The sequence below is a fragment of the Rhinoderma darwinii genome, chromosome 4, assembly GCF_050947455.1.
Source record: "Rhinoderma darwinii isolate aRhiDar2 chromosome 4, aRhiDar2.hap1, whole genome shotgun sequence".
NCBI lineage: Eukaryota > Metazoa > Chordata > Amphibia > Anura > Rhinodermatidae > Rhinoderma > Rhinoderma darwinii.
In genome coordinates, this window is record NC_134690.1 from 392712439 (window position 1) to 392738934 (window position 26496).

Below are 26496 nucleotides of genomic sequence, written 5' to 3' on the forward strand. Positions count from 1 at the left end.
GGGCCCTACCCTTCCACTCCTTGCCTGAGCCTTGTTGTTGTTGTCTACCCATGTTCGTATTACAAATGGTCCCTTAGCTGTATCCTGTTCCCAGTGTTCCCGTATCCTGCTTCCCATATCCTGTTGCTGGATTTTTTTCCTGAGCCTCAGCCTATTGTTGGAGTCATGTTTGTGTCATCTGCCACGTCTGGTGTCATCTGCCATGTTTAGTATCATCTGCCATGTCTAGTATCATCTGCCACATCTGGTGTCATCTGCCACCTCTGCTGTTATCTTCCACGTCTGGTATCTTCTGCCACGTCTGGTATCCTCTGCCACGTCTGTGTCATTTGCCACACCAAGAACCATCTGTGCCGAAGTCTCTGCTACACCTTGTGTCTGTCTGGACTCTTACAGGTACCCTTGTGCTAAAGACATTTTGCATAGACTGTTGTTTGGTACCATTATAGGATACATGCAACATTTTGATTGCTTTTAAGAGAATTGAGGTGACCAAATAACAGCAATTCTGGCATTTATTTTTTGGTGCTCTTTGTGTAGTATAAATAAAAATATATTTCAATTGTTCTGACTTTTACGTGGCGATACCACTTATTTATGTGTATTTTTCTTTTTTAATTATTTTATTTTAAAAAAAAATAGGAAAAGGGTTTTGTTTTTTTACATTTTTTATCGGTATAGTGTTAAAAACTTTGAGAAATGTGTTTTTTAAGTAGTTTTTTTTTTAGTCCACCCAGGTGTAAAGGATCTCCCAGAAACAGCTTCTGTGTCGACGCCCGTGTTTAAACAATCTACATCTGCTCCTAGGTCTGATAGAGTGACTCGATCTGCTACCACTCAGGCTGGTAGGCTGAGGAGTGGGAGAACCTATCAGAGCCTGGCCAGACGATTCTAGCTCCCGCCCTTGGTCTATTTATACCTTCATTTGCTACTTGTCTTTGCCTGTGTTTCTCTCTTGTTTCCTGGCTCTGCTGTTGCAGCTTTTTCTATTGACCTCTGCTTCATATTGACCCTGGCTTTACTGACTACGCTCCTGCTCTACGTTTGGTACCTCGTACACTCCTGGTTTGACTCGGCTCGTTCACTACTCTTGTTGCTCACGGTGTTGCCGTGGGCAACTGCCCCTTTTCCCTTAGCTTCTGTGTATCCTTGTCTGTTTGTTTGTTGTGCACATACTCAGCGTAGGGACCGTCGCCCAGTTGTACGCCGTCGCCTAGGACGGGTCGTGCAAGTAGACAGGTACTGAGTGGCGGGTAGATTAGGGCTCACCTGTCTGTCTCCCCACCCCGTCATTACATAATCACAGGCCCATATACCTTTTCTACCCTGGTCCCTACACAACTATGGACCCCCTTGAGACCCTGGCTCAGCAAATGCAGGGTCTCTCCCTAGAGGTCCAAGCCCTGGCTCAGAGGTACGACCAGCGTGATGCTAACCAGGTAGTGCCCTCCACCTCACCTCTTGAACCCCATCTCAAGTTGCCTGAGCGGTTCTCAGGGGACCGGAAAACTTTCTTCTCCTTTCGGGAGAGTTGTAGGCTATATTTCCATCTAAGGCCCCACTCCTCAGGTTCCGAGAGCCAGCGAGTGGGTATAATTTTCTCCCGACTCCAGGACGGTCCCCAAGAGTGGGCCTTCTCCTTGGCTCCTGACGCCCCTGAACTTTTCTACTCTCTGGCTCATCTATGACGAGACTGACAAGACTGCCTTTGCCGAGAGTCAGCTGGTGACATTACATCAGGGTAACAGACCCGTTGAGGAGTACTGTTCTGACTTTAGGAAGTGGTGTGTAGCTTCTTGCTGGAATGACCCTGCCTTGAGGTGCCAGTTTAGATTGGGTCTGTCGAACGCCCTGAAAGACCTATTAGTCAGTTATCCCTCTTCTGACTCTCTAGATCAGGTTATGGCTTTAGCGGTACGTCTTGACCGACGTCTCAGGGAACGACGACTTGAACGTTTTTGTGCCTTCTCCTCTGGCTCCCCCATGATGGCTCCCGAGGTTCCCTTGCTTCGTTCTTCCACGGAAAACTCGGGTGAACCAATGCAACTCGGGGCCTCCGTGTCTCCCCAACAACGTAGAGAGCTCCGCAGGAAGAATGGTCTCTGCTTCTACTGTGGGGATGACAAGCATCAAGTGAACAACTGTCCTAGGCGTAAGAATAAGCAGCCGGAAAACTTCCGCGCCTAAGTGACCATCGTGGAGGTCGCTTGGGCGCACAGGTATTTCCCGTAAATATGAAACCTAATAAGATCTTGCTTCCCTTTCAGGTCTCTTTTGAGGGTAGGTCTGCCACCGGCAGTGCCTTCGTGGATTCAGGGTCTTCTGCTAATATTATGTCTGTGGAATTTGCTATGTCTCTAGCTTTGCCATTGATTGATTTGCCTAAACCTGTCCCGGTAGTGGGTATCGACTCCACTCCACTTGCTAATGGTTATTTTACGCAGCATACCCCTGTTTTTTAACTCATTGTTGGCTCCATTCATTTGGAGCAGTGCTCTGTACTGGTGATGCAGGGATTATAGTCCGATTTGGTTTTAGGCCTTCCCTGGTTGCAGATGCATAATCCCATGTTTAACTGGAATACTGGGGATCTTACTAAATGGGGTAGTGAATGCATGACGTCCTGTTTTTCCATTAATTTGGTTTCTCTCGCTGAGGAGGTGAACACTCTACCTGAGTTTATTCAGGACTTCGCTGATGTTTTTTCTAAAAAGGCCTCCGAAGTATTACCTCCTCATAGAGAGTACGATTGCGCAATCGATTTTGTACCAGGAGCAAAGCTCCCTAAGGGTAGGATATTTAATCTCTCTTGTCCCAAACGTGAGGCCATGAGAGAATATATCCAGGAAAGCCTGGCCAAGAGTTACATTCACCCCTCTACTTCTCCGGTAGGTGCTGGCTTCTTCTTCGTAGGGTAGAAGGATGATGGTCTTAGGCCGTGCATCGATTACCGAAACTTGAATAAGGTCACTGTAAGGAACCACTATCCCCTTCCTTTGATTCCTGATCTCTTCAATCAGGTTCAAGGGGCCCAATGGTTCTCTAAGTTTGATCTTCGGGGGGCTTATAATCTTATCCGAGTCAGAGAAGGGGATGAGTGGAAGACTGCGTTTAACATGCCCGAAGGTCATTTCGAATACCTCGTCAGGCCCTTTGGGTTGTATAATGCTCCCGCGGTCTTCCAGAATTTCATAAATGAGATTTTAAGATACTACCTGGGGGTATTTCTTGTAGTGTACCTTGATGACATACTTGTGTTTTCCAAGGACTGGTCCTCCCACATTGAGCATGTCAGGAAGGTTCTCCAGGCCCTTTGGGAAAACAAACTCTTTGCTAAATCCGAAAAAATGTGTGTTTGGGGTGCAGGAGATACCATTTTTGAGTCAAATCCTCACTCCTAATGAATTCCGCATGGCCCTTCCAAGGTTCAGGCTGAGGCTGAATGGGTCCAACCTGCCTCCCTGAAGGTGTTACAGTGCTTCCTGGGGTTTGCTAATTATTACAGGAGATTTGTTGCTAACTTCTCGGTCATCGCTAAGCCTCTTACGGATCTTACTCGCAAAGGTGCTGATCTCCTCCACTGGCCTCCGCAGGCGGTCCAGGCTTTTGAGATCCTTAAGAAGTGCTTTATCTCTGCCCCAGTGCTGATTCAGCCTAACCAAATGTAGCCATTCATCGTGGAGGTTGACGCCTCCGAGGTGGGAGTGGGTGCTGTCTTGTCCCAGGGTACCAGGTCCCTCACCCATCTCCGTCCCTGTGCCTACTTCTCCAGGAAGTTCTCGCCCGCTGTGAGTAACTGACGTGGGCAACCGCGAACTCTTAGCCATTAAATGGGCATTTGAAGAGTGGCGCCACTTCTTGGAGGGGGCTAGGCACCAGGTAACGGTCCTTACCGACCACAAGAATCTGGTTTTCCTAGAATCTGCCCGGAGGCTAAACCCAAGACAAGCTCGATGGGCGTTGTTTTTTACTAGATTCAACTTTGTGGTTACCTATAGGGCTGGGTCTAAAAATATTAAAGCTGATGCACTGTCGCATAGCTCCATGGCCAGCCCTCCTTTGGAGGAAGATCCTGCTTGTGTTTTGCCCCCAGGTATAATAATATCCTCTGTTGATTCCGACTTAGTCTCCGAAATTGCGGCTGATCAAGGTTCAGCTCCCGGGAACCTTCCTGAGAACAAGCTGTTTGTTCCCCTGCATTTCCGGCTAAGGGTACTCAGGGAAAATTATGACTCTGCACTATCTGGCCATCCAGGCATCCTGGGTACCAAGCACCTCATTGCTAGAAACTATTGGTGGCCGGGGTTGCCTAAAGACGTTAGGGCCTACGTCGCCGCTTGTGAAATTTGTGCTAGGTCCAAGACTCCCAGGTCCTGACCAGTGGGCTTACTATGTTCTTTGCCCATTCCCCAGAGACCTTGGACCCATATCTCCATGGATTTTATCACCGATCTGCCCCCATCTCAAGGCAAGTCGGTGGTGTGGGTTGTAGTAGACCGCTACAGTAAGATGTGCCACTTTGTGCCCCTCAAGAAACTACCCAATGCCAAGACGTTAGCTACCTTGTTTGTCAAACACATCCTGCGTCTCCATGGGGTTCCTGTCAATATTGTTTCTGACAGAGGGGTACAATTTGTTTCATTGTTTTGGAAAGCTTTCTGTAAAAAGTTGGAGATGGATCTGTCCTTCTCCTCGGCCTTCCATCCTGAAACTAATGGCCAAACTGAGAGGACTAATCAGTCTCTAGAACAATATTTGAGGTGTTTTATCTCTGACTGTCAATATGATTGGGTCTCATTTATTCCCCTCGCCGAATTTTCCCTTAATAACTGGGTCAGTAATTCGTCAGGTCTCCCCCTTTTTCTGTAATTTTGGGTTTAACCCACGGTTCTCCGTTTCACCTGGTGGTTCCAACAATCCCGAGGTAGATGTCGTCCATAGGGAACTGTGCACTGTCTTTGCCCAGGTTCAGAAGAACCTAGAGGCGTCCCAGAGCATACAAAAGTCTCAGGCAGATAGAAGACGTTCTGCTAACCCCTTGTTTGTGGTTGGGGATCTGGTGTGGCTGTCTTCAAAAAATTTGCGCCTTAAGGTTCCGTCCAAAAAATTTGCTCCCCGTTATATAGGGCCGTATAAGGTCATTGAGGTCCTTAACCCTGTCTCCTTCCGGCTGGAGTTACCCACCGTCTTTTCAAATACACAACGTGTTTCATGCCTCCCTCCTGAAACACTGCTCCCCGTCCTTGGTTACCTCGAGGAAACCTCCGGTCCCTGTTCTCACCCCTGAAGGGGTAGAATTCGAGGTGGCCAAGATTGTGGACAGCAAGATGGTCCAAGGCTCCCTCCAGTACCTGGTCCATTGGAGAGGATACGGGCCTGAGGAGAGGACTTGGGTACCTGCCCGTGATGTTCACGCTGGGGTATTGCTCACGAGATTCCATCTTCGCTTCCCCAATAAGCCAGGTCCACCTAGGAAGGGTCCAGTGGCCCCTCATAAAAGGGGGCGGGTACTGTAAAGGATCTGCCAGACACAGCTTCTGTGTCGACGCCCGTGGTTAATCCGTCTACATCTGCTCCTAGGTCTGATAGAATGACTCGATCTGCTACCACTCAGGCTGGTAGGCTGAGGAGTGGGAGAACCTATCACAGCCTGGCCAGATGGTTCTACCTCCCGCCCTCGGTCTATTTATACCTTCATTTGCTTCTTGTCTTTGCCTGTGTTTCTCTCTTTTTTCCTGGCTCTGCTGTTCCAGCTTTTTCTATTGACCTCTGCTTCATATTGACCCTGGCTTTACTGACTACGCTCCTGCTCTGTGTTTGGTACCTCGTACCCTCCTGGTTTGACTCGGCTCGTTCACTACTCTTGTTGCTCACGGTGTTTCCGTGGGAAACTGCCCCTTTTCCCTTAGCTTCTGTGTACCCTTGTCTGTTTGTTTGTCGTGCACATACTCAGCGTAGGGACCGTCGCCCAGTTGTACGCCGTCGCCTAGGACGGGTCGTGCAAGTAGGCAGGGACTGAGTGGCCGGTAGATTAGGGCTCACCTGTCTGTCTCCCCACCCCGTCATCACACTAGGTTTCTCTAACATTCTATCATTAGATCACTGGTACCACACACTGCAATACTTGTATTGTAATGTATTGTAGTGTATGGTACTTTTAACGGTCTCCATCATACGAATGTAATGAAATATTACATTCGTAGGCTGAGGACTCCAGTCACTATTGACTGGGTGTCAGCTGTAATAAATAGCTGACACCCACAGCGTACAGAGCAGGCACAGCTCCTAAACCCACTCCATAGTTCTTCTCACCCATCATGACATACAGTGACATCATGATGGGTTAAAGGATTAAAGAAACTGACATTCCGGATGGCGCATTTTGTATTGATATGTGCCTTTGACAAGTCACCTATTGAGTCCTGTAACTCTGGTGGTGGCACAGTCATTTCCTTACCTGTATTCTCTACCTAGGCTGCCTGGCAGGTGTTTGTTTAAATGATTCGAGGAGAAATCTCTGTCCACTCTAAAAGAGTCCAAATGGAAGAAATCAATCACTCACTCACTCAAAACCCGAGGTCCCAGCAACTGAATATTAATCAGACTTCTATGGTCCTAACTACTTGATTGAGCAGTGTCGTGTCAGCCTGTCCATCTCCGACTCCGGAAAGTAATGCACCAAGACAGAATGACAATCACAGCACAGCCGCCCATCAGCTGCAATTAATCTTTTATTTAACATAGACGAGGAGGGGAAAAAAACTCCCATCAACCCTATTTGAAGACTAAGGGACCCTGTTTTTGATGTTTGCATTTTGAGCAAAATTGTCCCTACCAGTTCTGACAAATTGAAACACCAGGCTAATTATGGCAGCTAATGAAGTGTGGGGACTGGTCACAGCTTGTCGCGAAACTGTTCCTTCAGCTCGGATTACACTTTCATCAATCACTTTTTTAAACTGATCCAGAATTGCTTCTGCCGAGTGCCTGGCATTTTTAATGCTGTTTCTGTAATTGCTTTTCTCCCCAAAGCTTAGACTCTTTTTTTGAAATATTACATTCGTAGGATGAGGCTTGTAAAGTAGAGTTTATAAAAATAAAAAAAAATTCCAAAAAGTATTATTGCCTCTATCAGCTGATCAGCTCATAAAAGGAAGAAAGGAGTCGATGTGATATATAGCTTTTAATCCAGTAAAAGGTAGCAGTAAAGTATATTCATGTATATGTTTATGAATCATGATTACTAGAGACTGGAGGTGGATTGATATCTCGTGAAACATGGTTTGTGGTCTGGACAGTTTAAATCCCATAAGCAACTAAACACAATAAATTTGATAGCCTTAACAGATGGCTCAGCGGACCTAAGAGCTCAATCTATCAGTCCTAAAAAAATTCTGCTGGATTTGTATTTTCTGCAATTGGCCAAGCACGTTATCAGAATACATCAGACAGTTTGGGTATATACACTTATGGAGTTAATAGAATACTGTTGGATTTAGATTAAAGGGGTTGTCCAATTCTGGGGCTGTTTTTTATACTGATGATCTATTCACAGTATAGGTCATCAGTATATGACCGATGGGGACCCAACACCCTGACCCCGCATCGATCGGCTGTACCAACTGTCTTCCACTTCTGGCACCAACCCCTGCATATCTTCAAATCAAAGGCAGTCGGAACAGCTGATCGGTGCAGGTTCCGGGTGTCGTACCCCCACCGATCATATACTGATGAACTATTCTGTGGATAGGTCATCAGTATAAAAATACAGCCACCAAACTGGACAACCCCTTTAATATTAATATCTAGGGAAAAAATGGAAATTCAACCTTTGACTAATAACCCAGTGTGGAGATTATTGGGCTTACTCCTGCCCGCCTGTGTATATAGGCAGGTTATGGTGTCATGCCCCATTTATGTTATAAACAAATGCCCCTCTGGGATCCAACCATCAGGCCAATTTGTGGACAAGCAGGCAAGAAGAATCTCAGCAAGCAATCCTTGTATGATGGGGGCTTAGATAAGCAATATTTTGGGGTTTGGGAGACAATCCTATCTAGGTAGGGGGATATTAAAGAATTTAGTTCGGGGACTACGACTACACTTTTCAATACAGTTAAACCAAAAGTATACCGATGTATACTGGCCAAACTTATGACAAAAAGACAATATGTTGGTATACGTCTGGCTAATAGAAGTCTATGAATATGTTAGATGTCAGGAACATTTATTTCTTGATGTATATGCCAAACACAAGAACTTTAAGAACCCAGATAAAAACCCATTTTGAAACGTAGAAAATCAGAGCTAGTCTTATCTTATGCACTGATGTCACTCTTAAATGGAAGGCATCACCAATATTTTTTATTGTAATTAAAACCAGATAGTGCAACACAATCTTTTTTTTTAATTTGTTTTTATTTTTTGATTGTGGATTTTGTATTCTATTCTCTATACATGATTATGGGGGCAGCCATCTTGCCTGAGCTGATGTTAACAGCATTTAGAGGTATGCTTTACAGCAGCCACATCGACATGAACATGTGAACATGAGGGAACCCATTGTCTTCTATGGGAGAGATTTCTAGGCATGCTCTCTGACCTGTACATAGGTCATTGTACTGGAAGGGATAGGAAGGGAGCTGTGTCTATCACTTACTCTCAATGATAGATCCTGTGTTATCTATATAGAGTTATTAATCCTGCCTGGGATGATAATGAGATTTCTGCTGAGAAGTGATCTCTACAGAACAGGAAGGGTCAGTCTATTGTGAGGCTCAGTGGCCAGAGTGAAAATGACAAGATTTTAGATTTATTTTTTAATATATATAATGACATAGAAAATAAAAAACATCTGCAATAATTCTTAAAAATATGTTTAACATAAAACTTGGTTTAAACAATGGGTAATTTTCTGAATGGCACATGTTTACTGGCGGCTGTTGTACATGGTAGGAACCGCTCCTTATAAACAGGCAATTGACTTTCCAAACATTTACCACGTGTAGCTACCCCTTTTTTGTATAACATAGTAATTGAAAAATAAATGATCAGGGAGACAAATTCTTTCTAGTCCTACCCTCTTCAACTTTTTGTTAAACTGCACAAGTAAAACAAAATAAAAACAACTAAAAAAAAAATATTATTCCTTTGGCCAATGCTAGGGACCAGCATACATTTTTTAGAATCTAGATGGAAATAAGTGTGGGTGTCACATAATGCATCACCAATGTATCTGCAGAATAGGGGTTGACTTTGCTTGTCTCTAAAGGCCATGGAGACCCAACATAGTCACTCACTGACTTCAACTGCTGTTGCTGGGCAACAAACCCAAAGTTATCTGGATACTTTGTATATAATACAGGAATTGGAAAAAAATTATATTAATCATAGAGCTTATAAATCTACTTTATAATGAAAATGGCCCTATTAATGCCAGACTGTAGGAATGCCATAGTTAAAAAAATAAACTGTAAAAAGACTGGCAAAATCTATGTAGAAATCCGTAGAAATGATCCGCAAAATATAGAACATGTCCTATTCTTGTCCACAATTGCGTCATGGACTCACCCATAGAAGTCTATGGGCGCTTCCGCAATTGCAGACGGCTACGGATGTGTATCCATAGCCGTCAGATCCAAATTTGCGGACAGTAAAAACCCTTACGGTTGTCTGCATGGGGCCTTAGTTGTATAAAAGCTGATGTGAAAAGCTACGTATGCAACAGTTGGAATGATTGCCTTTCTCCATCCACCATTCACTTCTATTAGTCGCACACTTACCTTCCCTGGAAGAGTGTGAACCCAGGGGTGTAGCTAGGGGGGGGCAGGTGGGGCAACTTAGAGGGGGGCGCCAGCGCCACCTCCTCCTGCACTATAATTGTACATGTGTCGCAAGGACACAGGTATAATTAGAAGCAATGAATGACCGGCCATTCAGCGCCTTTCCACGAATGAAGCGACTGGTACCTTTTGTACCAGTGACGCTTCCGTCGATGAAAGGCGCTGACTGACTGACAGGGAAAGTCATCCTGCCCAGCCAATCAGCGCCTTTCATAGACATTGCGTTCAACCCCCAGGAGACCTGCGCAGAAGAGAGCAGGTCTCCATGGCTGCCGGACGGCGTGGGAGCGGGATTAAGGTGAGTTAGAATTTTTTATTTTTCTTTATTGTAATAAAAGTGTGCGGCTGTATCTACAGGGGGGACAACTTTTTCTACGGAGGCGACTTTATCTACGGGGGGGGGCCTTCATCTACAAGGGGGACTTTATCTACACGCGGGGGGCTTTATCTACGGGGGGTGTCTGTCTACAGGGGGGGCTGTATACTGGGGTGGGCTATCTATGGAGCACCATATACAGGGGTGGGCTATAGCTACAGGGGGTGCTATATAGTATATATGCCACCCCTGTAGATATATCCCACCCCTGTAGATATAGTCCCCCTGTAGATATAGTCCCCCTGTAGATATAGCCCCCCTGTAGAGATAGCCCCCCTGTAGATATAGCCCCCCTGTAGATATAGTCCCCCTGTAGATATAGTCCCCCTGTATATAGCCCACCTCTGAAGATATAGTCCCCCTGTAGATATAGTCCCCCTGTAGATATAGTCCCCCTGTAGATATAGTCCCCCTGTAGATATAGCCCACCCCTGTATATAGTATCCCACAAATATCTCCCCCTATAGTGCTCCACAGAAAGCCCACCCCTGTATATAGCCCCCTTGTACATATTGTGCTCCCCTGTGTATAGTGCTCCACAGATAGCCCACCCCTGTATATAGTATATACAGGCGTGGGCTATCTGTGGAGCACTATATACAGGGGTGGACTATCTAGTGGAACACTATATACAGGGGTGGACTATATGTACAGGGGGGCTATATACAGGGGTGGGCTATATGTGGAGCACTATATACAGGGGTGGGCTATATGTGGAGCACTATATACAGGGGTGGGCTATCTGTGAAACACTATATACAGGGGTGGACTATATGTGGAGCACTATATACAGGGGTGGACTATATGTGGAGCATTATATACAGGGGTGGGCTATATCTACAGGGGGGCTACATACATGGTTGGGCTATCTGTGGAGCACTATATACAGGGTTGGGCTATATCTACAGGGGGGCTATATACAGGGGTGGGCTATATCTACAGGGGGCTATATACAGGGGTGGGCTATCTGTAGAGCACTATATACAGGGGTGGGCTATATCTACAGGGGGCTATATACAGGGTTGGGCTATACGTGGAGCACTATATACAGGGCTGGGCTATATCTACAGGGGGCTATATACAGGGGTGGGCTATCTGTAGAGCACTATAGGGGGAGTTATTTGTGGGACACTATATACAGGGGTGGGCTATATGGGCGCACTATCTACAGGGGTCACGGTGTGTGTGGGACACGGTGTATGGTGCTATTATAATTAGAGGTGCAGTGTATGGCGCTATAATATTTAGGGGTGTAGTGTGTGGTATAATGATAACTTTATATTTATTTATAGGTGCAGAAATGTTGGTAAAGTGAGAAGCTGAAGACATGTGAGCAGCAAACTGCAGAAATGGTCTGTCCCCAGGAGAAGTCGTCATAGAGGATGGACCGGATGGAGAAAAATAACTAGAATCTGACTTGTCACCAGTGAGTCACTTAATGTAAATGTTTATTCTGCCTCTAATCAGTAATGTAGTCACAGTATGATCTGCAGCGAGATGATTATGATAGGATTTATTTTTGTGAAACAGCAACTCCCAGCATATCCTCACCATTGTTCGGGCCATGCTGGGAGCTGTCGTTTTACGCCGTACACACCTATACGGCAGGGGTTGCACTAAATTGAGCTGTATTTGTGGTGGTGCTGTATTTATGTACTGAGCTTGGTTCTGGGGCTGTATATATGTACTGAGCTTGGTTCTGGGGCTGTATATATGTACTGAGCTTGGTTCTGGGGCTGTATATATGTACTGAGCTTGGTTCTGGGGCTGTATATATGTACTGAGCTTGGTTCTGGTGTTGTGTATAGAACCATATTGCTTGTAAGATGTACAAATGTGTTACATAAAAAGCAATGATACGTCGATTGGTAGAGAAAACAAACACGGCGAGGGGGAAGGAGATGTCGGGAAAGAGGTTGGGGGGCGCCAAACTGAATCTTTGCCCCGGGTGCTGGAGAACCTAGCTACGCCTCTGGTGAACCTTCCCTCTGTTGGGGAAATATATGACATGCTAAATACTACATGTGCTTACGAAAAAATGATGGCATATAAAGATCACAGGTACCCGCAGTATGTAGAGACCTGGAAGAATTGGCATCTTTTTCCTCAAAATTGTATATCCCCGTAATGCATGTCTTGTTTTGAAACCAATATATTTAAACCTGAAACTCTCTATTTTTGTTTTTTTTGTATATATGTTTTTGCCCTATTTTCAGGGCCTTTTGTGTGTGTTGACCACATGCAACATGTTTTAATGTATTTTCTCTCTCTGCATGGTTAGTACTATGTATAAATGTGGGGGTGTTTAGAATGATTCTGACTTGCCAAGTTATGACACTATGCTAGTTCTATGTACTAAGTATATTATGTGCTATACTGCGTTTTTGTACAACCATGTGTTTGTGGTTATTGTGTATTATATTTGTCATTTTGAAAATTTTTCAATAAAAATATTGATGGTAGAGTCGCACACTTGATATGACGCAATACATTATTATGGTTATGCCTTTTTTACGGCGGACGGATGATGGCGCATATCTGAAGTTGAACCTGATCAATTCTTCCTATAAATGCGCAGATTTAGGCTATGTTCACACAGATTTTTTTGCAGGCGGAAATTCTGCCTCAAAATCCTGTTTGGAAGTTTGATGCAGATTTTCCTCACCCTGCACGCTGATTTTCACCGCGTCTTTCGCCCGCGGCCATTGAGCGCCCCGGGCATAAAACGCTGCGAAATACGCTTTCTCTGCCTCCCATTGATATCAATGGGAGGTTAGGGCATGTCCCTTCTTTCTCCCGGGAGACGGTTTTACCGCTCGTGGGAAAAAGACGCCTCCGCCTCCCATTGAAATCAATGGGAGGCATTTTTGGGCCATTTTTGACGAGTTTTGTGGTGCGGTTTCCGCGTCAAAAAACTTGTCGAAAAACTCTGTGTGAACATATCCTTACAGAATACAAAGTTCTTTTACAGAATAATATTTGGATGACGCCACCACCGTGTTGTGTGACCTTTTAATGTGTTTTTGTTAAGAAAAATGAATTAGTTAAAATACATAAGTACAGTCATAAAATCAAGACGACCGGTGCACAGAGAATAGAATAGAAGCATAATGTGGCGGAATAGATGAGCCGGCTCTGCTTGTTTAGTAAAACAGTTTGCATGTGACATATTTCACAGAACGCACTTTCAGTCGTTTGCAGCACTTGATATGGCGTTTGTTACCATGAGCTAATTAGCATGATATATATTCAGGATAAATTCATAGGTCATTAATGTAAATGTAAATTGTAAGGTCGTGCAGAATTACATGCTTTGCGTTCAGAAAATTCAGGTTAGCCACTCAATGATAGTAAATTACGCCATGCTTAATAAATCCATATACTTAACGCTTCCACTCGGCTGTTTCCAGGAGTCAGATTTTTTTCCTGCACTTGTAATTTCATTGTTATTTTATTGCATCACCACAATTTATTTATAGTTCACTTTTCAAGGTGATGTTAGAGAGCAATTTCACCTGACTCGAATGAACAGTCATCGAGTAATAAGATTGGGGACCCACAGCAACATGGCATCGGTTACCAGTCAAAGTAAAATTGCAGGAATTGATGGTTTCTTCACTGGAACTTGGACGTACAGCTCCATACTAGGGAGCCATCCGGCCTCTGTCTGCTGCCGTACAGGCTCTGTGCACACGCCTCTACTGTGTGCATGATGTCTTAGGGCATGTTCACACGCAAACTCAAAAACATCTGAAAATACGGAGCTGTTTTCAAGGGAAAACAGCTCCTCCTTTTCAGCCGTTTTTTAAGCCACTCGCGATTTTCGCTGCGTTTATCCTGTATTTTACGGCCGTTTTTTAGCTGTTTTCAATAGTCTATGAAAAACGGCTGCAAAAACGTCCCAAGAAGTGACCTGCACTTCTTTTTCGCGGCCGTTTTTTTAAGCGACTGTCTTTTGAAAACGGCTGCGCAAAAAAAACAACCTGTCGGAACAGAACGTCATTTTTCCCATTGAAATGTTTGGAGGCGTTCTGCTTCCAATTTTTCGGCTGTTTACGGGCCGAAAATATGCCGTGTGAACATACCCTTACTGTGAACATAGATTTTTTTAGTTGGTCATGGTCGTTTTTTTTTCCACATGGAGATTTTTTCCACTGCAAGAAGCAGTCATCCCTTCATTCTACTACAATTCACAGGCGTTGCTGTGTTTCTATGGAGTCCTAGCCTAAAGCGTCAGTTTAAAACAATTAACCGTGAGTAATTTATTTTCATATCATGGTTCTGAGTTGAATATTGAGCCAAATCCATAACGAAAATGCTACATTTTACACCTCAAAGACTCGACAAGTCTACTGCCTGGGTTAGGAGAAAGTGGGCACTGCTGAAAGTGGACACTGCTGAAAGAGGGCACTGCTATTATGGAATACCGTTATGAAGGGGGGCACTTGATCTTCAGCAATGTTTAGGTAGGTGGGTGTGTCAAAGCAACATCCACATGATTGCCAGGACCCAAGGTTTCCCAGCAGAACGTTGCCCAGAGCATCCCACTGCCTCTGCCAGCTTGCCTAGTTCTAGTGCATCCTGGTGCCATCTCTTCTCCAGGTAAGCAGCACCCCTGGCCGTCCACATGATGTAAAAGAAAACGTGATTTAACAGTCCAGGCCACCTTCTTCCATTCCTCCATGGTCCAGTTCTGATGTTCTCATGCCCATTGTAGACACTTTTTGCCGTGGACAGGGCTATGCAGACTGAGGATGTTTCTGAGCATTTACAGAGGGCTTGCAGGCAGGGAGAGGGGATCTACAGGCTGCTGGATGGTGAGGAAAATGTCCCATTCCCCCAAAAAGATCATTTTTCTTTGTTAACTGTTTCATGATGAGGGGGGGGGGGTGGTTGGGGACTTGATGACCAGAGAAAAATGTCACCTTTTGGAATGATGTATTCTAAAGTTAAATTTTGGGGGTTTTTTTGTTTCGCAATCCACCCCAAAATATTTTGTTTCTTTTTTTGTGGGACACATAGGATTTTCTAATAATTTAAAATTAAAGCCGATATAATTTTATATTGTAAGTCTTTTTTTGCGAGAAAAATCGTCCGAAAAAAGGAAAAAAATACGGCATTTCCTCAATTTTTAATGCAAAGTTTTAAGGCAGTTTGTTCAATGAATAATATTTACCCAAAAATGAATCCTCTTAATTCTCCCGTGCATAATGATGTCTAATGTGTGTGCATTGTGTAACGTATGACGTCGCTTTAGCGCAGAGAACGAAAACCCTATTTTAGCTTGAAATGCATCTCCATCCCTCAGCTTTAGACGCAGCCTCTGTACATGAGGGATAATCATCCAAGGACAACAATTTTTAGTTAAAACGCAAAAACAGACAGGGCATAGGTAAAACAGACTAAAATCAATGCTCGGTTGTAATTATTTTATGTTTGGCGTAACGTACATTCTGCCTGACTGGAATGTATCAATGCCTGAGCACCCGACATCCCTGCAAAACGCGTTTGTATCACGCAGAATGTGTAAAACTGGTGCGTTTGGGTTCACGAGGTGTGTGCACGTTTTTTTGGTAAGGGTTTTTTTTTTTTTACTTTTTTGTTCATTTTATTATTTATTTATGTCATTTTTTTCACCGTAGGAATGATTGTTAGGGTATGTGCACACGATAGCTGTCATTTACGTCTGAAAAGACAGACTGTTTTCAGGAGAAAACAGCTGCCTCGTTTCAGACGTAAAAGCTCCTCCTCGCATTTTGCGAGGCTTCTCTGACAGCCGTAAATTTTGAGCTGTGCTTCATTGAGTTCAATGAAGTACGGCTCAAATTACGTCTGAAAGAAGTGTCCTGCATATAATGTATATAAGTGTCCCGCATGTAATGTATATAAGTGTCCTGCATATAATGTATATAAGTGTCCTGCATATAATGTATATAAGTGTCCCGCATATAATGTATATAAGTGTCCCGCATATAATGTATATAAGTGTCCCGCATATAATGTATAGAAGTGTCCTGCATATAATGTATATAAGTGTCCCGCATATAATGTATAGAAGTGTCCTGCATATAATGTATATAAGTGTCCCGCATGTAATGTATATAAGTGTCCTGCATATAATGTATATAAGTGTCCTGCATATAATGTATATAAGTGTCCCGCATATAATGTATATAAGTGTCCCGCATATAATGTGTATAAGTGTCCTGCATATAATGTATATAAGTGTCCCGCATATAATGTATATAAGTGTCCCGCATATAATGTATATAAGTGTCCTGCATATAATGTATATAAGTGTCCCGCATATAATGTATAGAAGTGTCCTGCATATAATGTATATAAGTGTCCCGCATGTAATGTATATAAGTGTCCTGCATATAATGTATATAAGTGTCCTGCATATAATGTATATAAGTGCCCTGCATATAATGTATATAAGTGTCCTGCATATAATGTATATAAGTGTCCTGCATATAATGTATGTAAGTGTCCTGCATATAATGTATATAAGTGTCCCGCATATAATGTATATAAGTGTCCTGCATATAATGTATATAAGTGTCCTGCATATAATGTATATAAGTGTCCTGCATATAATGTATATAAGTGCCCTGCATATAATGTATATAAGTGTCCTGCATATAATGTATATAAGTGTCCTGCATATATTGTATATAAGTGTCCCGCATATAATGTATATAAGTGTCCTGCACTTCTTTGGACGAGGCTGTATTTTTACGCGTCGTCGTTTGACAGCTGTCAAACGACGACGCGTAAATGACAGGTCGTCGGCACAGTACGTCGGCAAACCCATTCAAATGAATGGGCAGATGTTTGCCGACGTATTGTAGCCCTATTTTCAGGCGTAAAACGAGGCATAATACGCCTCGTTTACGTCTGAAAATAGGTCGTGTGAACCCAGCCTTAATTTTTTTTTACTAGGTTAGCAGGGAACACATTATTTATGTATTCCCTGCTGTCCCCATATACAGTTCACTAATAACATCTAATGATAACAGCCCATTATATTACTATTACCAGTGATCTGTATAGCCAAACATGCAGAGAAGACGCATATGGCAACTTCTCTGCATCCCTTTAAGCCCCCCCTGCTGAGGTAATCCCTGTGACATCATTACTGACGTCTCAGGGTTCCCTCGCAACTACCTGAATGCAGAAGCGCTGTGGTCAGTGTTTTTTATGAGCGCTGTATTCAGGTTTTACTGTGACGGGAACTGATTATTTACAGAATCGGGCTATCGATGTGACAGCCCGATCCTGCCGATGGCATTACGTGCAGGAGCGCCGTGCCATCAAAGGCAGCCTATAAATGAACGTGCTGCAGACACAAAGACCAGTTTCTTAGCCCATTAATTTATGTGGTGTGAGTGGGAAGGGGTTTATAATGCCTTCCATAGTATTAAAAAAAATCTAAAATGGGGGAGCCTTTATAAATAATCTAAAAAAATAAATAAATGTTCATATGTTAATTTCTCATACAGTAAACCCCAATCACCTCACCACATATAATATAATATTACACAACTCTTTATTTTATACTTATTTTACGTTAATCATCATTTTTTCTTTCTAAAATGCAAGACATAAAGCTCGGTAATATATATTACATCTCGTGCCTCTTTGTATACAAATGATAGAAAAAAATTATGTTCACGGTTAATTGTCTGGACTAGAATTATTCTTCGCCTTATGGACAACACATAAGAATTACTGGCGTCAAGTGCTTTCAATGGCTGAAATATTGTAAACTTGTATCACCGGGTCCGCAATGGTGTCAATGTACTTTGTGTGAAAAGTGCAAAAGAAGCATTAGTGTCTGACATAGCTACTTGAAATAAGTGAAATTAATGGAGCTCGATTTCATGTAGGACAAGGCCACAAAACCCCTTTCATGCTGCTTACAGACAGAAAAAAGTCAATACGTTTTTATTACTCGCAGCTGACCTACATTTTGCTCTACAAGTGCCAAGCCCACTAATTGGTTTCAGTCGTAAGAAAAGTTTGCCCCCAACCAAAACCTAGGGGTAGATCAATCAATCTCTTTTAGGATAGCTTAGTGGTCTCTTGGCGATTGAAATAAAATCTGTGTTAGGTCGGAGAATAATTGTAGTAGGCATAACTGTCACCCGGCGACATTAATATATCTAATGTGTTTTGTAACAAAGAGTTAAAGACGAGGATGCTTCTTGCTCTCTAGCTGAACAGCTCAGCAGTTTTCGCCAGGCTTGTCAAGTGAGTCAACGAGATTTCCATTTACAGTGTTACTGCAGAGAGTGGAGAGTCGATAAGGTACAAGCTCCAGGTCAGTGGTCAACGTTTAAGAACGGTTGGACAAATCCAAATAAAATGCCATCAGAGTAATCTGAGCACCACTTTGTGACAAGCCGCCCTTTTACCGCGTGGTAGAGGTAAATATATTGTTGACGTGACACCAAGATACAACCGGTGTTGACTTAAACAGCAATTTTAGTCACAATTGACATCTACATTTTTCATAAATTGTAAAAACATTTCTAAAAAATAAAATTAAAAAAGTAAACAAAATGTGACTCCCCTCATGCCTTAGGAAAGATTTTATTGTCTCTTTATACTGCAAGGAGCTTTCTTCTGTGCTTAATGTCGCCCCCTGCTTAGTAGTGTGCTGAGTTGGCATGAGAAGTGGGGGGAGGGCGGTGACAATTGATCTGAGCACATTTCTGGACCATAAAAGTGGTTGTCAGTCTTCAAACCTATTTAGCCAGCAACGCCACAACACAGAGTTCTAAGAAAATATGTTCCAGAATTGTTATTTCAGGGGGAATACAAATACTTACTAAAATAGACATGTGAGTAGGGCTGAGCGATTATGACCTAAATCAAAATCTCGATTACGATTAATAAATATTTAGATCACACACCCTTTTACATGCCATGCCTCCTATTTGCATGCCACGCAGTTGAATTAATATATATCTCCCTGAGCCTGCTGTATACTACTGTTTATAATATTTTTTACTGTTTATAATATACCCCTGACACTGCATCCCACACAGTATAATGCCCTACAGTGCCCCCAGACAATATAAAGCCCTCATAGCTACCCACACAGTATAATGTCCCTATAGCTGCCCCCACACAGTATAATGCCCCTATGGTGCCTCCCCACATAGTATAATGCCCCCATAGTAGCCCCCACACAGCATAATGCCCCCATAGCTTCCCTCCACAGAGTATAATGCCCCCATAGCTGCTCCTACACCATAGCTGGCCCCACATAGTATAATGTCCCCATAGCTGCCCCCCACATCCAGTAAAATGCCCCCATATTTCCTAATAAAAATAATTTAATAAATAGTCATCTAGCCCCGTTCCCACGATGAGTGGATAAGAATCCTCTGCAGGTCTCCTCCGGTCTGTGCTATGTGTGGAGCTGACTGCTCCCTGCTCCAAAGTATTCAACTCTATCTGTGTCCTGAGGATGCAGATACAGTTGAAACCAGAACATAACCAAACCGAAAAAAACTAAATTTGCAAGTTGATTAGTTTTTCGATTAGTTGCCCAGTCCTACATGTGAGTAGGGTAAATGAAAAGAGATGGATCTTCTGGAGGCGCTGCTGCGTGGTACGGTCAAAGGAATATCAGAGAGATTCGGTCCGATATAAAATATGTTTTATTGGAACAGGGTGGCTACGCGTTTCAACGCCAAACCGGCGTCTTCTTCAGGCAAGTTAAACAGACAGAAAAAGAGCATGTATATATACAGATGTTGTGATAGTCTTAATTGGGCCAATTCAGACAGAGCTGTTGACCAAAAAAAACACCAAAAACAGGTAGGTCAGAGTTCAGAGCAAACAGGTAAAAAATTACCATAATAACAATATAATAACAAAGTGTGCTAAAATGATCGAATCGATGCAAAGTTATGTGAGAAATACATAGTTAAAACATGGGTAGACAAAAAATTGCATAGTTGATTCGGGAAATTAATGCAGGAAATTACGGCGGACTAAAAGTTTATTAAAAACAAGGATGCACCATGCAGTAAGGGTTAAAAGGACAATAGATGTAAAAAATACGTATAAATAATTGATTTGGATACGTAGGGACAATCCATATAACATAAGTGCAAACAGACTACATGTGAGGAGAGGTGACAGGTACTCTTTAATGATTAGATGTCCTTAAGGTTTTTGTATTATTTTGTTTCTGTATTCTTGTAGAAAGCTTTGTTCTTTAAAGGAATTGATCAAGGTGAAGTACCCTTTATGACTTTTACGTTATTATCATCGACTCCACCCCTGCCAGGGGAATTATTTGCATGTTGTTTGTATGTTCTCTCCACCACTTCTTCTATCCATATTGTAACCAGACAAGTTAGAATTTGACACAATTAAATATATCTCGGGAGATGGGCGGACAAGTAAAGATTTCATTCAATTTGATTTTTTTTTTAACCACATTGATCTAGAATTGCATTCCATATCACCTCATTACTGAAATCTTCGTTACTATTAACAGACTGTTATCAACTTCCCAAAATAATACATTAACTCAGCAACTATAGATGCTGCATAAATGGAAGATACTAGCTCATGCAGGGCTCAATTTAATGGCCAGAAAAATTGTAAGTGATGACCCAGAAACACTGTCGAGCATGACCATAACATTGTAAATGATGACCACAGAATGATGACCACAATGATGACCACAGAAACATTGTTGCGGATGACCACAGAAATATTGTAGATGTTGACCACAAAAACATTGTAAAGTATGACCACAGAAGCATTGTCGAGTATGACGACAGAAACATTGTTGAGGATGATCACAGAAGAATTGTAAAGGATGACCACAGATACATTGTAAAGGATGACCACAGATACATTGTAAAGGATGACCACAGATACATTGTAAAGGATGACCACAGATACATTGTAAAGGATGACCACAGATACATTGTAAAGGATGACCACAGAAGCATTGTAAAGGATGACCACAGATACATCAGATACATTGTAAAGGATGACAACAGAAGCATTGTAAAGGATGACCACAGATACATTGTAAAGGATGACCACAGAAGCATTGTCGAGTATGACCACAGATACTGTACATTGTAAAGGGTGACCACAGATACATTGTAAAGGATGAGCACAGAAGCATTGTCGAGTATGACCACAGATACATTGTTGAGGATGAGCACAGAAACATTGTAAAGTATGACCACAGAAACATTGTAAAGTATGACCACAGAAACATTGTTGAGGATGATCACAGAAATATTGTAGATGTTGACCACGGAAACATTGTAGAAAATTACATTGTAAAGTATGACCACAGAAGCATTGTCGAGTGTGACCACAGATATATTGTAAAGTATGACCACAGAAACATTGTTGAGGATGACCACAGAAACATTGTTGAGGATGACCACAGAAACATTGTTAAGGGTGGCCGCACCATTGTGGATAGAGGCCATAAAAATATTGCAGGCAATGTATTTTTATACACTAATTGAAATACAACAGAGGATAATGGAAAACCACCTGTAAAGGATTTGTCAGACACAGCTTCTGTGTCCACGCCCGTGGGCAATCAGTCTGCACCTGCTCCTATGTCTGTGAGACTGACTCCATCTTCCACCACTCAGGATGGCAGGCTTAGGAGTGGGAGAGCCTATAACAGCCTGGCCAGACGGAGCTAGCTCCCGTCCTCTGTCTATTTATACCTGCCTTTCCTGTTCCTCCTTTGCCTGTGATTCTTCTCTGCTTGTTTCCTGGCCTTGCTGCTACTGCTTGTACTACTCATCCTCTGCTTGTTATAGACCTTGGCTTTCTGACCACTCTCCTGCTCAGCGTTTTTGTACCTCGTTCACTGCAGGTTTGACTCGGCTCGTTCACTACTCTTGTTGCTCACGGTGTCCCCGTGGGCAGCTGCCCCGTTTCCCTAGCTTCTGTGTTCTCTTGTCTGTTTGTCTGTCTTGCACTAACTGAGCGTAGGGACCGTCGCCCAGTTGTACCCCGTCGCCTAGGATGGGTCGTTGCAAGTAGGCAGGGACCTGCATCTGCTGAGCCAGGGTCTGAAGGGGGTCCATAGATGTGTCAGGGACCAGGGTAGACTAGGTATATGGGCCTGTGATTATGTAATGACGTGGTAGGGAGACAGACAGGTGAGCCCTAATCTACCCGCCACTCAGTCCCTGTCTACTTGCAACGACCCGTCCTAGGCGACGGGGTACAACTGGGCGACGGTCCCTACGCTCAGTAAGTGCAAGACAAACAGACAAGGGAACACAGAAGCTAGGGAAACGGGGCAGCTGCCCACGGGGACACCGTGAGCAACAAGAGTAGTGAACGAGCCGAGTCAAACCTGGAGTGAATGAGGTACAAAAATGCTGAGCAGGAGAGTGGTCAGAAAGCCAAGGTCTATAACAAGCAGAGGATGAGTAGTACAAGCAGTAGCAGCAGCAGCAAGCCAGGAAACAAGCAGAGAAGAATCACAGGCAAAGGAGGAACAGGAAAGGCAGGTATAAATAGACAGTGGGTGGGAGCTAGCTCCGTCTGGCCAGGCTGTGATGGGCTCTCTCACTCCTAAGCCTGCCATCCTGAGTGGTGGAAGATGTAGTCAGTCCCACAGACATAGGAGCAGGTGCAGACTAATTGCCCACGGGCGTGGACGCAGAAGCTGTGTCTGGCAAATCCTTTACACCACCTCTTCCAGCTTCATGTTACAGGTTGGAACCCCTAAACTGAAGCAGATTTTTCCTATGAATCATCTACTTGAGATGATGTTTTGTTTTTTTCTTCAGAAAGGACATAGAGCAGAAAGAACAGACAAGTAAAATAATAGAGTGGGTGTTTGAAATATCTGATGCCACAATTGACTAAGAGTCATATGTTAAAAAAAAATTATAACTTCCATACGATAGTCAATTTTACTAATTTATCCTTATAGTAACTTTTTTGTTTGTTAAAAATAACTTTTTTAATTACCAAGGCCATACTTTTCTCAGCACATAAGCTTTCAGGAAATGCCACCAACTTTGATGCTAAATCTTTAAATGTGTATTTGGCCTTCTCATCAACATATGCTCTGACACATAATTACCAGCTGTTTTGTGCTATAAATTGTAGACAAAATCATCCTCCAGGGTGGCCGTAATGTGAGGACTCCAGTTAGAGTATACCGTAAGGCCCTCAGTTGCCATGGAAACGGGGGCAAGTCGTACAATGAAAACCTAGCATAAGTAAAAATATTAAGATTCTCTCCAACGCCGGGAGGATGAGGTCAACACTGCTGTTCCACCACTTGCATTTATCATTACTGATCCAAGGGCATCGGGAAAAAAAAGAGTTCACATATAGTCTTCTAACTTTATGTATCCCTTAAGACATTCGCTGGAATGAAAAGTTCTTCATTAGATTTCCAGCCTTTATATATCATATGTGTAGTAATACTAAAGTTCCAGATTTTTTTAATCTATACATATATATATATATATATATATATATATATATATATATATAGTTTTTTAATTTTTTTGTAAAATCGGTCAATTGCCCCATTATGGCATTGAATCACATACATATAATTAAATGGTGAAAATTAAAATTTTTGTTGGAGCCCACAATACTCCCAGTTCCCTTTTAGGTTATTGCTTTTTTCTAATACATGTGAGACTAGGGAATCTCGACAAATTTTGAAAAGTTTAAATGCTCCTTAGAAGTCATCAGTTCATATTCTTCAGGGGGTCTTGAAATCACGTTATATAGTCGGGAAATGTCCGTTTTCTAGTTTCTTGGTTTTTCTGACAAGGCAGCTCGTCTGATTCAGTTTTTAAAAAAGAAATGTAAAAATGATAGTTACTCTGGTAAATGAGCATATGAATAAGGTGGAAATATATATATCTATGGCTGGGCGGTCTGGACCATACACTGCATCAAAACTGTGTGTGTGAATCCAGCCATGCAGTTTTCACCAGTGATGTGTATAAAGTATTGGGGATTCTTCAGATAAATCATTGCACTCGGTATTGGCTTCTCTGTACTATCAGGGTCTACGGGCCGGAAAAACAGAGTAAAATAAGATTATATCGGTCTTATTATTTTCAAAAACTTTTTTTTCTTGTGCACGCGTTAATTCTACAGCCGGCCTATAAAAACATAATACTGCTCTGACATGTCATTTTCATGGATTGCATTGAGTATTAAAACCCTTTCATTTACAAGGTGAGATAGGAGTCATATTACATAATCTGCTGCAATTTATGAGAATAAGAAATATCACTTTATGTTTCTGGGCATTAATTAGTTGAAATTACTGGAAACAATCAGGAAATTGATGTCAATTGCTCCTGTTGCCAGAGAAACTGGACAGTTTAAGACCTTCCTTATGGTAATCATAATAATTATCATTCATTACCAGTTGGTTTGGTTATGACTTAACTCTGACATGGCCGGATAATATTAGAACAGAAAATTAGGGTATTTATTCATTAAATTAGAAGAACATGAGACTTCCAAATATGTATCTTAAGTAGAAGACAGTTCTGAAAAGGATCATTGATCCCCAGAGGGGATATTTTTTCGTTATGAGCCATATAATAGAGAATTTATCAGCTCTCCTTACATGTCTGCTTTAATAAGTAAATGTATTCCCATAAAATAACAATTTTGGAACATATTTACTTAGAATTTTGAGTTGTTCCTCAGTTATTCCTCCTGGCAATGTATGAATAAATTGACAATGGGGCGTTACCATTCCTCTTATGTTTTAGGTTTGTCCCTACACAGCCTGACAATCTCAGCACTGATCGGACAGTGTAAAACTGTGTAGCGACATGCCACAGAGGGAATGGTAATGCCCAGCGGTCAATTTATTCTTACATTTCCAGGAGGAGTAACAGAGGGACAGCACAATGCAGAGTTCTTTGAAAAGATGCTCCAGGATTGTTATTTTATGCGGAACACAAGTGTTTAATAAAACAGACGTGTCAATAAGATATTTTAAGGATAAAGTATTACCTTATAGTGAATACCCATCAATATATGTTTTTTTTAGATCCAACATTCTGTGCTGATTTCATAATTTATCTTTTTAGCAGCCCAAGCTCCCTTTTTTTTATACAAAGTTCCAAATCCCCTTCACAGACATAGAGTTGAATCAACTTACTTATCAATTATCGAATGGTGACGTTTTCTATACAGTGTGTTAATAAATTGAGATTTTTTTTAATTTAAATTTTCCATCTTTCGAGCTACTGTCATATTTTGACCCTTGGAGGGTACAAAAATATGTTTTTATCTAACGCATGCACGCACGCGTGCACACACACACACGCACGCACACACAGGGATCTGTAATTTTGCTAAACTGGAATTCTGAAGAAAGAAATTTCATCAAATTATAACAATAATTTTACATTAGTTTTTGTTTTTTTCCCACAGGACTTCCAAGCCATCTTTACATCTATCCCGCTTTTTGACAAACATGGCCGCACGTACTCCAAAGCTGGACAAGCAGTATAAGTATTTGCACTTACGATGAATTCATACATGAAAAATGTTTCTAGCAAAGTTCAAGGAAGATTTTTCTGTACCGTACCTGTATTATCATCAAATACAAAATTAAAAAATTTAAAAAAGATTGTGCGCGTCAAAAACTCCAAAAAAGTCTTTATACTCTTGTATTTGAAGCCTATTTAACTTTTTACAGAGAATTATCATTGATGGAACCCAAAGTCAAGATTTTGTGTATTTTAGCTTTTCAATTCAATTTTTTTGTAATGTTCTCAAGATTTAGGATCATGATTTTTTTTCTCAACAGCTGTTAATTAAATTAAATAAAAATATCTCTCTATACCATACACATTGATAATCTGGATAATGTTGTGTAGTATAAATTCCATTTTCATGAAATTGACCTGGGGTATACCCATCTCAGGCATTTAGGGCAAAGCCATAGGTTAGTTTCCCACCTCTGGCACGCTTGCTTAGCTGTTTCCATAACTCCCACAGAAGTAAATGAAGAGAGCTGCGCACATTTTCATTCTCTGGCTGGAGGCAGGACGGGTTGGGAGAAGCCCATCCTCCAGATAGGTGTGGGTCCCGGAGGTGTGATTCGTTCCTATCAGATATCTATGGTATATCCTGTGGATATGCATAAATGTCTGCGATGGAAATACCCCTTTAACTCACGTATATACTCCTTTTCTGATGCAATGCTTATCTTTCATCCCAAGATCCTCCATTCATCTAGTCAGTAAACAACTTTAT

General features: G+C 42.2%; 1 protein-coding gene across 2 annotated transcripts in view; it reads left to right on the top strand.

The window, feature by feature from the left end:
- The window catches only part of SPATA17 (spermatogenesis associated 17), a 188244-nt gene extending 162282 nt beyond the window's left edge, over positions 1-25962 (top strand). The window contains exons 10-11 of one of the 2 annotated variants that reach the window (XR_012883284.1): positions 11511-11644; positions 25669-25753. Coding sequence is in view for 1 of the 2 variants with exons in the window: in XM_075863344.1 (XP_075719459.1) it covers positions 25669-25749 (81 nt within the window). In the remaining variant the exon portion in view is untranslated. Of the gene's footprint in view, positions 1-11510; positions 11645-25668 lie in introns of both variants that reach the window. The other variant, XM_075863344.1, reaches the window with a different exon arrangement.
- Positions 25963-26496: the final 534 nt, after the last annotated feature.